This window comes from Stenella coeruleoalba, assembly GCF_951394435.1.
Source record: "Stenella coeruleoalba genome assembly, chromosome: 19".
Lineage (NCBI taxonomy): Eukaryota > Metazoa > Chordata > Mammalia > Artiodactyla > Delphinidae > Stenella > Stenella coeruleoalba.
This window is the reverse complement of record NC_137165.1, coordinates 11,625,481-11,638,390: the sequence shown is the minus strand read 5'-3', so window position 1 is coordinate 11,638,390 and position 12,910 is coordinate 11,625,481. Positions and strand designations below refer to the sequence as shown.

Below are 12,910 nucleotides of genomic sequence, written 5' to 3'. Positions count from 1 at the left end.
TCTCCCCCCGACCTCACCGACAGCTTCCTGCCCCTCACCTTGCCGCAGGGGAGAGGCGCTCACCAGAAAGTGACTTGATGTGTGACCGTCGGCCTGAGTCTTCTCATGTGTGGAGTGGATGTAATGATACGTGTCTTATGAGGTGGCTGAGAGTTGGATGGGTGACAAGAGTGGACACGCCTGGCGCGCAGTCAGTGTGCAGGCAGTGGGCCTTTGGTTCCGCGGTCCTGGGTGCTTGTAGGCCTTTGGGATCCAGAGCCTGGGCTGCCCCGGGCACAGCCCCGTGACTCCAGGAATGACTAATTCCACTCCAGCAATAAGCCCTTAGAAGCTCTGAGAAATGAGACTTTCCCCCTCCTTCTTGCCGCTTCATTAAACTCTTCTTGAGTGAGTGGAATGAGGATTGTCCTAATCCTTTGGCACGAGGTGGGGGGTTCAGGGAGCTGGGAGAGACAGGTACACAGCGGCCTCCAGATGGCGAGGCGGAGGGTGGGCACACAAGGTTATCCCAGCCCCACAGGTGCCCGGGGTGGGGGTGGGCACTGGACGGGGGCCGGAAGCCTCGTGTTTCAGGATGGCTTTGCCCTGGGCCAGCTGGCAACCTCAGACGAGCCCTGGCCCTGACCCGGGCACAGTTTACTGTCTCAGCCTTGCTCACCTCCCTGTGCTGCTCTTGGGGTCTGGGAAGGGGAAGGCCTAGGAGGGGCTGTTGATAGGAGGCCCGGACTGGGCAGTCTGGCTGGCATGCAGTAGACACCTCCTTAGTGTACACAGGCCTTAGGGGAACAAAGGGGAGGGTGGGCAAGTCCTGGACCTTTCTCCTCTGTTTCTCCACCTTTATTTATTTATTTATTTAAAAAAAATACTTTATTTACTTATTTATTATTTATTTATTTTGGATGTGCCAGGTCTTAGTTGCGGCACATGGGGTCTTTAGTTGCAGCATGTGGACTTGTTAGTCGCAGCATGTGGACTCTTCGTTGCAGCACACATGCAGGATCTAGTTCCCCGACCAGGGATTGAACCCGGGCCCCCTGCATTGGGAGCACGGAGTCTTACCCGCTGGACCACCAGGGAAGTGCCTGTTTCTGCGCCTTTAAACGCGGCCTGGGAGTCCTGGCTGCCTCCCTGGGTGACCTCAGTGGCTAGACCCTGGGGGCCGTCCATCAGGGGGAGTGCTCTTCCCAGGCCCGGGCCCTGGCACTCCTCTCTGGGTCACGGCTGCCAGTCTGCCCAGATGGGAATGTCCACCCACTCTGGAGGCTGTCGCAGCTGGGAAAACAGTTGCAAACCTCACCCACCCCAGGAAGTCTCGATGGGTCCTTCCTCTGGGCAGCCTCAGTCTCCTTCTCCACAGGTGGGAAGAAACAGTGTGGGGAGGGGCTGGTGACTGAGATCCAGGGAGCCTCATCCTGGCCACCCTTTGTTCACAGGTGTTCCTGGCCCTCGGGGAGCTGCTCCTGTCCTGCAACTGGGCCGTGGTTGCTGACATCCTGCTGGTAGGTGTGAGAGTCGCAACGGAGGGCTGGTCCTGGGGCCTCTCGAGCAGGGGCAGCTGGAGTCTGTCCTGCTCAGAGCTGGACTTCTGCTGTTGAGTGGCCTAGAGGCCAGGAGGGGCTTCAGAGACCATGGGGTAGGGGACCAAGGTCAATGAACAGTCACCTTGGACCAGGGGCTTCCCTGACAGTCTCAGACATATCCTTTGACCATCACTCCCATTTTGTAGATGAGCAAATGGAGGCTCAGAGAGGGCAGGTGCCTGAACCAAGGTCACACAGCCTGCAGAGGCACTGAGCCAAGACTGAGGCCCGGGTTTTTTTTTTTTTTTTTGCGATACACGGGCTTCTCACTGCTGCGGCCTCTCCCGCCGCGGAGCACAGACTCCAGATGCGCAGGCCCAGCGGCCATGGCTCACGGGCCCTGCTGCTCCACGGCACACGGGACCCTCCCGGACCGGGGCACAAACCCGTGCCCCCCGCATCGGGAGGCGGACTCTCAACCACTGCGCCACCAGGGAAGCCTGGGCCCGGGCTTTTTGACTCCAGGCCTCCCTCCCTCTTTCTTGACTGCACTTCTCAGCAAGCAGGCTCCTTGGCCTCCACTCTGGGTGTGCAGACACGGATGCTGGACTTCAGGGCCACAGAGCCCAGGTGGGTCCAGGCCACCCCAGCTCCCATATCATGGGCTGCAAGGCAAGGGGCCAGCTCGGGCTATAATGAGGGCTGATGCTATCATGACCCCATGACTGCTAGGTCCAGAGTCTAGCAAGACCCTCCCTGAGCCTCACACTCTCCGTCCAGCCTCCCTGCCTCCTTCTAGGAGAAGTGCAGGGAAACATTTTAAACACTGAAGGGCTGTGCCCTTGTGGATTACACAGGGTCCCAGACCTAGGGACACCCCAAGAGCCCTCCTCCTGCCTCCTGGTAGTCCAGGGCTGGGTGGGCATGAGGGAACCAGAGCAGCTTGCAGTCGGCTGAGAGCTGTCCTGAAGGGGGTCTAGTGCAGGGGCACGAACCTGGATTCAGGAAACAGACCTGGGATTCAGCCCTGCTTCTGCCACCTACTAGCTGTGTGTGACCTAGGCAAGTCACTTTGTGTCGCCGAGCCTCAGATTCCTTGTGTGGAAAATGGAGATGAAAATACCTCCTGGATTACTGTGAGGGTGAAATGAGATTATCCATGTAAAGCTTTTGCCCTGTTCCTGGCACAGAGAATGCTGGCTGGGATTCTGACAGCAAGTTAGTGGTTCCTACTTTCTCATCTTCCATCTCCCAGAGAAATCCTGGCATCCTGGAATCTGAGTTTGAAAGGGCTGTGGGGAAGTGTAGTCATTTAATTAGCCAACAAAACCTGCTTGAATACTGCTGTGGACGGGAGGCTCACTCTCTGTCTAGATGCTCTGGCCCTCTTCTTGGCCCAGGCTCAGTGGATGTAGACAGGGCTGTCCTGTCTTTGACTCCTGGGTGGGTGTATCAGCTGCAGGGCTGGCGCGTCTTCTCTTTTCCTCCTTCCAGGCAGGAGACTTGGGCTCCATCCCAGACTCAGCCATAGACTTGCTGAATGGCCTTGGGCCTCAGTTTCCTTGTCTATAAAAAGGGGTAATCATGGGCTTCCCTGGTGGCGCAGTGGTTGAGAGTCCGCCTGCCGATGCAGGGGACACGGGTTCGGGAAGATCCCACATGCCGCGGAGCGGCTGGGCCCGTGAGCCATGGCCGCTGAGCCTATGCGTCCGGAGCCTGTGCTCCGCAACGGGAGAGGCCACAGCGGTGAGAGGCCCGCGTACCGCAAAGAAAATAAGGGGGTAATCATAACCAGCCTGGCGGGGTAAGCAAGATAGCCTGAAGGAAAGCCCTCTGCATGTGGAGTCGTGCTGGCAAATCCTTTATTTTTGGGCCAAGCTGTACAGCGTGTGGCACCTTACTTCCCCGACCAGGGATTGAACCCGTGTCCCCTGCATTGGAAGTGTGGAACCGCTAGGGAAGTCCCAGGCAAACGTTGTCTTGAGTGGGGCTGCCCACTTGTCCTCTGAATCCTGCCCCCTGCAGCTTCCTCCACGCCCCCCCCCCCCCCGCCTGCTCCCTGCTGCACACGGCAGCCCTGCAGATATGTGAAGACTGCGCCTGTGTGTGCTCCCCCACCACCACCGTGTCTGTGTTTGCAGGAATGATTAACCTGGCAGGGCCAGGCTTTTTGTAGAGCTGTGTGTGGGCTGGGGACAGGCGAGGAGGGGTGAGGGGGCCAGTCAGCCATAGTCTGAGCCATCTGGGTCTGCTGGGGAGCTGGCTGGCACTGCCCAGGGGGCCCAGGGGGCCGGGCTGGACGTGATCCAGCCTACTTAGTGTTCCCCACGGTCCTCCCCCGGCTTGGAGGCCTCCAGCCCCTAAAGCTTAGTGGGGCCTGTCATCCCAGGAAGGCTTCTAGCCCCCCTTCCCCTGCCTCCCCACCTTCCCAAAGTCCCTCAGTGGAGGACAGCCTTGTGACACTTTGGTGGCCGGAGCTGGACCAGTCCCTGCGGTTCTTGGAGCTCAGTCCCCTGACAGAGAGAGGGGGAAGGCTCCAGGGGGGAGTGGTGTCCGGCAGCGGGGGGCTCCCAGCTGTGGGGTGGAGGGCAGACAGATGGCAGCTGGGGGCAGGGTGAGGAAGGGTGGGAGGTGACATGACCTGGAGAGTAAGAAGCTGCGCAGGGGAGAGGAGAGAGAGGGTGGTAGCTGGAGTTGGCAGGTCATAGGTAGCTGGGGTTGCTTTTCTAGAGGTGAGGCAGGAGCAGGCTCCAGGGGCCCAGAGGGGAGATGGGTGGAGAGAGGCCAGCAGGGAGTGGGATGGGGCTGGGGAGGAAGTAGCGTGCAGCAAGGCAGGGGCAGGAAGTGTGGCGACACTGGTGTGGCAGGAAGTGCAGGGAGGTCCCTGCTGGCTGCCCTTGCTCCTGAAGCACAGAAGGTGAGAGGGCAGCAGAGCCCAGGAGCCAGGATTCTGGAACAGTCCACCTGCTTCCACTCCCAGTCCTGCGCCTCTCTGGCTGGCCTTGGTTTGCTCAAGTGTGCAGAAAGGTGGTACCTACCTACCAGTTACGCCCAGGCTACGCGGGCAGAGTGAGCTAAGCCTGTATCACGCACGTTCCTGCGGGGTTGCTGTGGGCTCCATGGCCCCATGTCAGTCCTGCCTCAGGGATACGGCTCTCTTTGATCTGCTTATCCACAAGGAGGAGAATCCAGATTCTCCCTGGGGGAGAGACCTCAGGGGCTCTTCAGTGGTTCCCAAACTTCACTGAACCTAAGAATCAGGTTTGGGGGAGCTTGTTACAGATTCAGCTTCCAGGCCCTGTGTCTTCAGGGTCTGATTCAGTTGGGTCTGTGTTGGGTCGAGGGATCTGCATTGCTGTCGAATGTCCTGCGTGATCCCGGTAGAGCCGTTCCTCGGAACGCACTGGAAAACACCGGTCTAGTGTAGCCAGCTCCCCAGCTCGTAAACCCTCTGCGACATTCTGACTAGTGCAGTCCGTCCCCTTGTTCACCTACTCTCTGAAGGGGAGCTCACTCTTTGCACGCTGGGAAGCCCCTACCTCCTGGTGGGTGAGTTAATAAAAAGGACCTTGGCTCCTCACAGCCAAGACCCACTTCAGACCCACCTCCGGCAACCTCCCCCTGCCCGGCGGGGCCTCGGAGCGCCTCGCTTCCTGGAAGGCTGGAGAGTGTGTCTCCCCAGATGAACTCCCTGCTTCCCCAGACCTACTGATGGGGTCTCTGGCTCCCTCCACACCCTCCTGTCTGTCTGGGCCCCGCTCCAGCTTACCCACCGCCAACCGTGGGGAGTAGGGTAGAAGGGGGACTCGCTCCAGGTCTGTCCTCCAGGGTGCTGGAAATCCGCCACCAGGCTCACCTCCCACCTCCTCAGCACATCGCCACCCCCTCCTGCTGGGGGCTCATCACCCTCCTGGTCTCTATGCTTCCCTGCTCTGCCTGCTGCCCCTAGGTAGCCGTCTGCTCACTCGTCTGTCTCACCCTCCCAGGGGTGTCTGGGTGGGAGGGCTGAGTGGGGAACGTGAGGCAGGCTGCCAGGGAGTCTGCACCTGGTGACTGGTGCAGTAACCAGTAACCGACTTTCTGCACTCCCTTGATGCGCGCCCTGGATTGGCGCTGGTTATGCCCCTGGATATAAAGGGAACAGCTCTTCTAAGAAGGGCGAGTCAAAAACAGAGGGGTTTTTATCTCGGAATAGAGTGTGCCTGGAGTTTTGGCAACCCAAAAGCCTCTGAACTTCTAAAATTACCTGCTGGGCTCTCTAGCTGCTGGTGGGGCCCAGCCTTGACCCTTGGCTACGTGGAGACCCTGGGGACCCAGAACAGGCAGGGGGAGACCTACCTCTCCCGCCACTGGCATCAAGGGCTGGTCCAGGTCCCGCAGGTTGGAGTTCCTGGGAGAGGAGGAAGGGAGGGTCCAACCAGCCCCTGCACGGACTTTTTTGGACACTCAGAGTCCATCTTCTAGGAGGCCCTGCCCTTCTGCCCAGAACCACCAGTGAGTAATCACATAATTATGGGGTGAGAAGGAAGCACTTGGGGAAGGTGCAAAGCTGTGGTCAGTTCCTTCTCAGGCTTGTTGGCAGGTCTAGGTGATGGGTGGGAGGCCCGGCCTCTCTCACCACCTGGACAGAGTGGCTCAGCGCCGGTGACTCCGGGACCAGCCGGTCACCCTCAAGAGTGACTCTTACTGCCCTGCCCACCCACAAACCCCTCTCTCCAGTCCCCGGGCTCTGGCCTTCACACCTTGGCTCACACCGTCCCCTGTCTGGAGTTCCCTTCCCTGCTCTCGCTGCCAGTTAGCGGTTTTCGGGGCTTGGGGTGAGCTTCTCCTCTTGGTTCTTCTCACTGTTTTCCAAATGTTCTATAAAAAATGCGTAAACATTGCTGGAAAGTTTCCTTCTTGCTTCTAACAGCAGAATGGTCAAAGGTCAGACCCTGGAGAAGAAGGCCTGGGATCAAATCTCAGCCCTACTATTTCCTGGCTGGGTGACCCTGGGCAAGTTACTCACCCTCTCTGTGGAGGGTTTCCCATCTGTAACATGTGGCTAGTAATCGTATCTCCCTCATGGGTTGGTTGAGTGGATATATAAGATATATATATATGTATATGAGATACAGAAAATGCATACAGGAAGCATTTAATAAATGTTAATTATTATAATAATAATTATTATCATTGTTATTATTCTCGGATGGGCTCAGATTATGGACAGCTAGGCCTTGGGGCTAGGGCTCTGGGGTGAGAAGTTTCCCTGTGGCTGCCCTGTTGGGACTGTGTGACATGTGGCTTCTACTTCAACCTCCTGCCTCCCTCCCCTCCTGTGCTGCAGCCCTGGGTTCTGGCAGGGCCTCTCCTGAGACCAGCCTCCATGATGGTTCTACTTGACTTATTGAGTTGGCAAACTTTCAGCTAGTCCCCTCTGTGCCTGGTGCCTTGCTGAACCCCAGGGACCCCAAGAGAACTTAGGCAGGAGCTTTGCTGCTGGACAATGTAAGGGTAAGGGGAGGAGGACCATGAACCTTCCAGCTGAGGGGGATGTGCCTTCAGTTAGGGGTGCGCACGAGCTGGGGGAGCTCAGGGCAGGCACCTGAACTCTGGGAAGGCTTCACAGAGGCGGTGACCCAAAGGTCAGTCCTGAAGGACGAATGGGGATGCTCCAGCTGGACCAGAGAGGGGAAGGCTTGCCAAGCAGAAGGCACAGCATGTTCAAATGCCTGGAAGCTTTCTGCCCCTTAGAATCATAGGGCATGATTTCAGCCTGATGTCCTCCAGGTATCAGATGAGGAATGATAATGAAAGTAACCCTTTATGTAGGTACTATTATTATCCCCATATGGGGTTGAGGAGTCCGAGGCACAGAAAGGTGAAGTGACTTGCCCAAGGTCACACGGCTAGTGAGTTGGGGGTTGTCTGGAATTGGAACCCAGACAATCTGACTCTGGAATTCATATTCTTAACCTCCCAAGTGGGCCTTTTCAGCAAGCCTGCCTTCGGTCTCTGCCCAGAGAGGCTTCTTGAGATGGGGGCTGAGCCCTCCACACCACTCCGCCCAGGCGCCCACACGTGCAGGCGCCTAGCTGTGCACCCGCTCTTCACCCCACAGCCCACACTGCTGCCTTGTGGGCCCCTGAGCTGGGACACACCTGCCCCATCACTGTTGTCACAGCCATGCCTGGTCGCCCTGATTTAACAATGAATCCTCAAGAGGGGTGGCCTTCATCAGGGACCTGGCAGCTCCATCCCAGGGGACCAGGGAGCCTTCCTGAGCCTCCAGGCGACCTGATGGCTCAGTGGTGGGGCTTCAGGCATTGGGTTCGTCGACCCCCTGCCATCCCACTCTCTTGGCCAGCCTGTCACCCTGCCAGGCTGGTCCTGCCAGCCGGGGCATGAGGGGGCACCTACTCCTTGCCCTCGCTTGGGGAGCTCCCTTGGTGCTTCTGTGTTTTGCAGTCCGTGGTGGTACCCAGGTGCCGGGGGACGGCAGAGGCGCTTCAGATCACAGTGGGCCACATCCTGGGAGATGCCGGCAGCCCCTACCTCACTGGACTTGTAAGGCTGGGTGGATGGCAGGGGTCCAGGGAGGAAGTGCACTTGAAGGCCTGGAGGCTGGTCTGGTGGGCCCGACAGACCCAGCCTGTCTCCTCTGCAGATCTCCAGCGCCCTGCGGGCTGCGCGTCCCGACTCCTACCTGCAGCGCTTCCTCAGCCTTCAACAGAGCTTCCTGTGCTGCGCCTTCGTTATCGTCCTGGGTGGTGGCTGCTTCCTGCTGACTGCACTGCACCTGGAGAGAGACCAGGCCCAGGCCCAGGCCCGGCAGACAGGTACCCCTGCCACCTTGCACCCATACCAGGCTCAGGGCTGACCCTATAGGAGCAGGATCACCACCCACCCGCTGAGCCCCTGGCTAGTTCATTTGTTCATCCATTCACCCATAGTTATTACGTCCCTGCTATGTGCCAGGCAAGGTTGCAGATGCTGGGGAGTGAACACCAAGTCCGAGCCCCCATGAAGCGAAACAAACAGAAGAAGTAGAAGATAGAGTATGTTCAAGGTGATAAGTGCTACGGAGAGACATAAAGCAGGAAAGTGGGGAGAGAGGAACAGGTGGGGGCAGGTTGCAGTTTTTGAAAGGGTGGTCAGAGAGGTCCGCACTGCGCAGGGACTGAGTCATGCAGCTATCTGGGGGAAGGTGCTCCTGGCAGGGGGAAAAGCTAGTGCAAAGGCCCCGAGGTAGGAATGGACCTGTTGTGTTTGAAGACTGGCAAGGAGGCCAGTGTGGCTGGAGCCAGGAGCAAGGGGGCCAGTGGTTGGGACAAGGGTGACAGTAATGGGACCAGAGCGTGGGGGCTTTGGGGGCCTTTGCAGGGACTGAGGCCTTACACAGAGCGAGATGGGAGCTGCTTTCTGGTTTCCAGTGCACAAGCCCCAGGGTGTCTGATTTACATCCTAAAAGCACCACTCTGGCGCTGCTGTGTTGAGAACAGACTGCAGGGGGCTAGTGTTGAAGCAGAGACGCCACAGGAGGCCCTGCAGCCGTCAGGGGAGAGCAGCGGGGCTGGGACCATGGTGGTGGCATCGAAGGTGGGGAGAACGGGTCGGATCTGGAATTTATTTTGAAAACGGAAGCTAGAGGATTTCATGACAGGCTGTGCCCAGGCCTCGTCCCCAAACGCCTTTGCCTCCTTTGGGGCTGGCTGAGCGATTTCTTCCCACAGGGATCCCCGACAGCAAGGACGTGCACAGCGAGGCCATGGAGAGCCAACGCCTGCTTCCTAGCACCGGTGCCTCCCCAGAGGACCCCTGAGGCCCCTGCCTTGCCGCGAGGAGGTCCCACCCACCCTGCTCGCACCTTTCTGGGCGGCCTCCACTGTATCAGTGCCTCTGCCCACCTTTGACTGCGCCTCCGGGACCCTGGCCAAGCTGCACCTGCCACTTCTTCGCGCCCAGCTAGAGAGCTGGCAGCGCCTGTGGCTGGGCTGGGAATTGAGCTGTCAGTGCCCTCGGTGGGAGGCCTGAGCCTGTGCCTGCACCCAGCACGAGGCCACGCCAGCGCGGGTCCCTCAGCCTGGCTGCTGGCAGCCCGATTAAAGTGTGGCCAGTACAAAGCCCGTGGATATAGGCCTTTGGACCTATGTTATTTATAGCCTCAAGGTGTCTCTGCTGGGATTAGAAGCAGGAGACGGGGAGGTGGGCAGTCTGGGCCAAGGATGCAGGGCTGCTCAGCATGGGCCTCTGGGCGTCCGCACCCTGGACCGCCTGCTCTGACCCAGGTTCCCCAGTCTGCAGGGGCAGCCCTCTGCGTGCGTTCACCCTCTGAACGAAGTGGGGGCTGAATCAGTAGTCTTGAAGAGAGGTTTCTACTCCGGTGCTGGTGTGGGAGTGTGGCTGCAAGAACCAAGGAGGCACCCAGAGGAGTGCCCAGGCCTGCGCAGACCCACGCTGGGGGGCTGGCATGGCTGTGCATGAGCGCCCTGCTCTGCATCTCGGCCTCCTCCCGCACGGGGAGGGCCGGCTCGCTGGGACCCATATTTGCCCCTGGGCTCGGAGCAGCTGGGCACAGTGGGCCCCGCAGGAGATCAACAGCTTCCAGGCGGGCAGCAGTGGGGAGGCATGTCCTTTCCGCCATGAGCATAAGCGGGTGTCCCCTGCCCTGGTGCCCAGCTAGGCAATCACTGTTCACTTGCTGATCGCCACTTGCGGTGTGCCAGGCTGGGCCTGCCTCCCAGCAGCTGTGGGCAGAGCAGTGACCCAGACTCACACTCACCTCCTGACCCTTGCTTGCCGCCCCCCTGCCCCCCTGTGGTGTCCTCCCTGCCCCTTATGTTGGATGGGACAGGCTCCAGGAGCTGGACACTCCCGCTCAGCCCGCGCGGGCCACGCTCACCCCCAAGTCTCAGCGGCCCCTCAGGAGCAGCTGTCACCAGGGTGACCTCCCCTTCCACCCACGATCTGACGCTTGGCGCTCCTGAAACGGCCGGCCCTGAAGTTAGGAGAGAAAGGATTCATGAGGCTGCATGGTAAGGGTTCTGCACCCAGTTACAGTGTGGGTGCGGGAGAGGGGTCCGTTCCCACACCACCAAGCGATTCTCTGACTCTCGCTGGGGGCCTACAATTCAACTCGACTCTGAGACTATCTACCCAGGGATAGCATCAGATTCCGCAGGGTAAGGATGCAGTGCAAAAGACTGTCCCTGTCACCCCTGTGCCACGCTTCAGATGCCAATCACAAGTCCAGGCTGTGACCAATTGTAAATCCAAGGTTCTCACAACCCCTTCCTTGGGTTCCATTAATGTGCGAGAGAACTTAGGAAACCCATTTACTCACTGTATTGCCAGTTTATTATAAAGTATAGCTCAGAAATAGCCAGATGGAAGAGATGCATAGGACAGGGTATGGGGAAAGGGCGTGGAGCTTCCACACTGTCTCCAAGCACCACTCTCCCCAGATGTCCATGTGTTCACCAGCCCGGAAGCTCTCCGGACCCAGTCCTTTTAGATTTTACGGAGGCTTCATTACTTAGGCATGATTGATTAAACCGTCACTGGTTGATCTCAATCTCCAGCCTCTCTCCCCTCCCGGGAGGTAGTTGGCGGGGGTGGTGGAGCTGAAAGTTCCAACCTTCTAATCACAAGGCTGGTTCTCTGGCAAGCAGCCTCATCCTTAGGTGAGTTCCAAAAGTCACCTCCTTAACAAAGGAAAGACACTTTTAGGGCTCTCATCACCTAGGAAACTCCAAGGGTTTTAGGAGCTCTGTGCCAGAAACAGGATGAAGACCAAATATATATTTCTTATTAGAAATCACAGTATCATACTTAGTTTCCTCTGAGAAGGAGGCAGTCGGTCTGTGCGGGATTCACTGGCTGTGCGACCCGGGCCACTTCCTGTCTTTTCCGAGCTGCAGACTCCCCAGCTATATTTAAGAGGTGTGTTGAATGTGATTTTTCTAACCTAGACCTCATGTGATTTCTCACGGGCTGGGTCTAGGTCCACAGAAGCCCAGCTCCAGGATCTTCCTCACTGCAATCCTGGGGAGGACCCCTGTGAGATTCAGCTCCCAGGAGATGGGCAAGCGCTTCCCAAGAGTCAGCAGCTACCCCCACCTCTCCCACCTCAGAGTCCTCAGGCTGGGGAGAGAGATCAGAAACCTCATTTATGCCAGTTCCAGAAACATGCGTTGGTACCAGTGGGTGCCCATCTTGGTGTTGGGCAGTGACTCTGACCCTGCCCTTGGACCTCACAGCCCCAGAAGGAACAGGGAAACGCTTGGCTGGGCCAAGTGAGGCACACCTATGGGCAGAAGAAGGGGTTACATCCCTCAGAAGCGTTGAGGAGTCAGCCTAGGAGCTGGTAAAAAGCCAGAGGTGTGGGGAAGGGAATCCCTGGTGGATAGAACAGGCCGAGGTGCAGGGGATGGGGCAGAAGATACGTGATGAGTCACAGAGAGGTGTGGTGTGGTCAGAAGGGAGGGGGTATGTGTGTTTTGGGGGAGAGAGAGGGAGCGGGAGAGACTGGCTGGGACCAGAGGGCTCAGATGCCAGCCGAGGAGCTGGAGCATGAATCCTGTAATCAGGGAAGTTCTTTCTGACTCAAGTGCTTTCTGGGGTTTGGGTTGCCAGGCAGGGCAGGGTGGTGCTTTCTGGGACTGAGCTAGACAAAGTGCCCCACCAGGAGTTTATACGATGTTATCATCCAAAGTGTTTGGAGGCGGGGCAGGAGCAGGGCGGGCTGGCAGACTCTGGGAGGAAGGGACCAGTATCTGTTCTGCAAGCAACCCGACCCCAGCTGTACTCAGCTCCCACCCCTTGCCTCTCTGGGGCTGGTCACTCAGACCTCACTGTGCTGAGGTCGCAGGTATAGGTCTCTGAGAACCCAGCCACTCGGGCTAGGCGGGAGGAGTGGTCAATAGAACGCACCTTTCTGGCCAACAGGGCACTTGCTGGGTGATCAGTCCCTGATACTGTGGACTCACTTGTTGGGAATGTTGATGGAGGAGCACACTGCTGAGCAGGACGAGGCCCTCAGACCTGATCTGCTCACATCATGTGTTAATTGCTCTTCCTGGACACACGCTGCATTCCAGCTCCCAGGTATCATCCAGGTATGCAGGTGCGCTTGGTCAGTGTGCGTGTGCCTGTGCGTGCTCATCTCTGTGTTGGTGTGTGAGCACGTGAGGAGGTGTTTATGGGGTCTGGATGAGAAAACTCTTCTTCCACCCTGACCTCAGGCTTGAAGGGTTAAACACGTGCGTCGAGATGGTCACCCCAGTCCTGGCTTGTCCCCCTGCAACACCAGACATCAGTCTGTTTCATTCCCTGAAGAGTCTATCTTTCCTCCATGCCTGGGTGGGCCTGTGAGCCTTCTGGTTTAATGCAGCTGCAGGAGGCAACCA

General features: G+C 58.2%; 1 protein-coding gene across 1 annotated transcript in view; it reads left to right on the top strand.

The window, feature by feature from the left end:
• Nucleotides 1-9,626, top strand: part of SPNS3 (SPNS lysolipid transporter 3, sphingosine-1-phosphate (putative)) — a gene marked incomplete at its 5' end in the record, with an annotated part of 35,853 nt that extends 26,227 nt beyond the window's left edge. Inside the window, 4 exons of the mRNA XM_079905532.1 lie at nucleotides 1,434-1,499; nucleotides 7,971-8,069; nucleotides 8,170-8,341; nucleotides 9,236-9,626. Coding sequence (XP_079761658.1) covers nucleotides 1,434-1,499; nucleotides 7,971-8,069; nucleotides 8,170-8,341; nucleotides 9,236-9,324 — 426 coding nt within the window. The remainder of the gene's footprint in view (nucleotides 1-1,433; nucleotides 1,500-7,970; nucleotides 8,070-8,169; nucleotides 8,342-9,235) is intronic.
• Nucleotides 9,627-12,910: the final 3,284 nt, after the last annotated feature.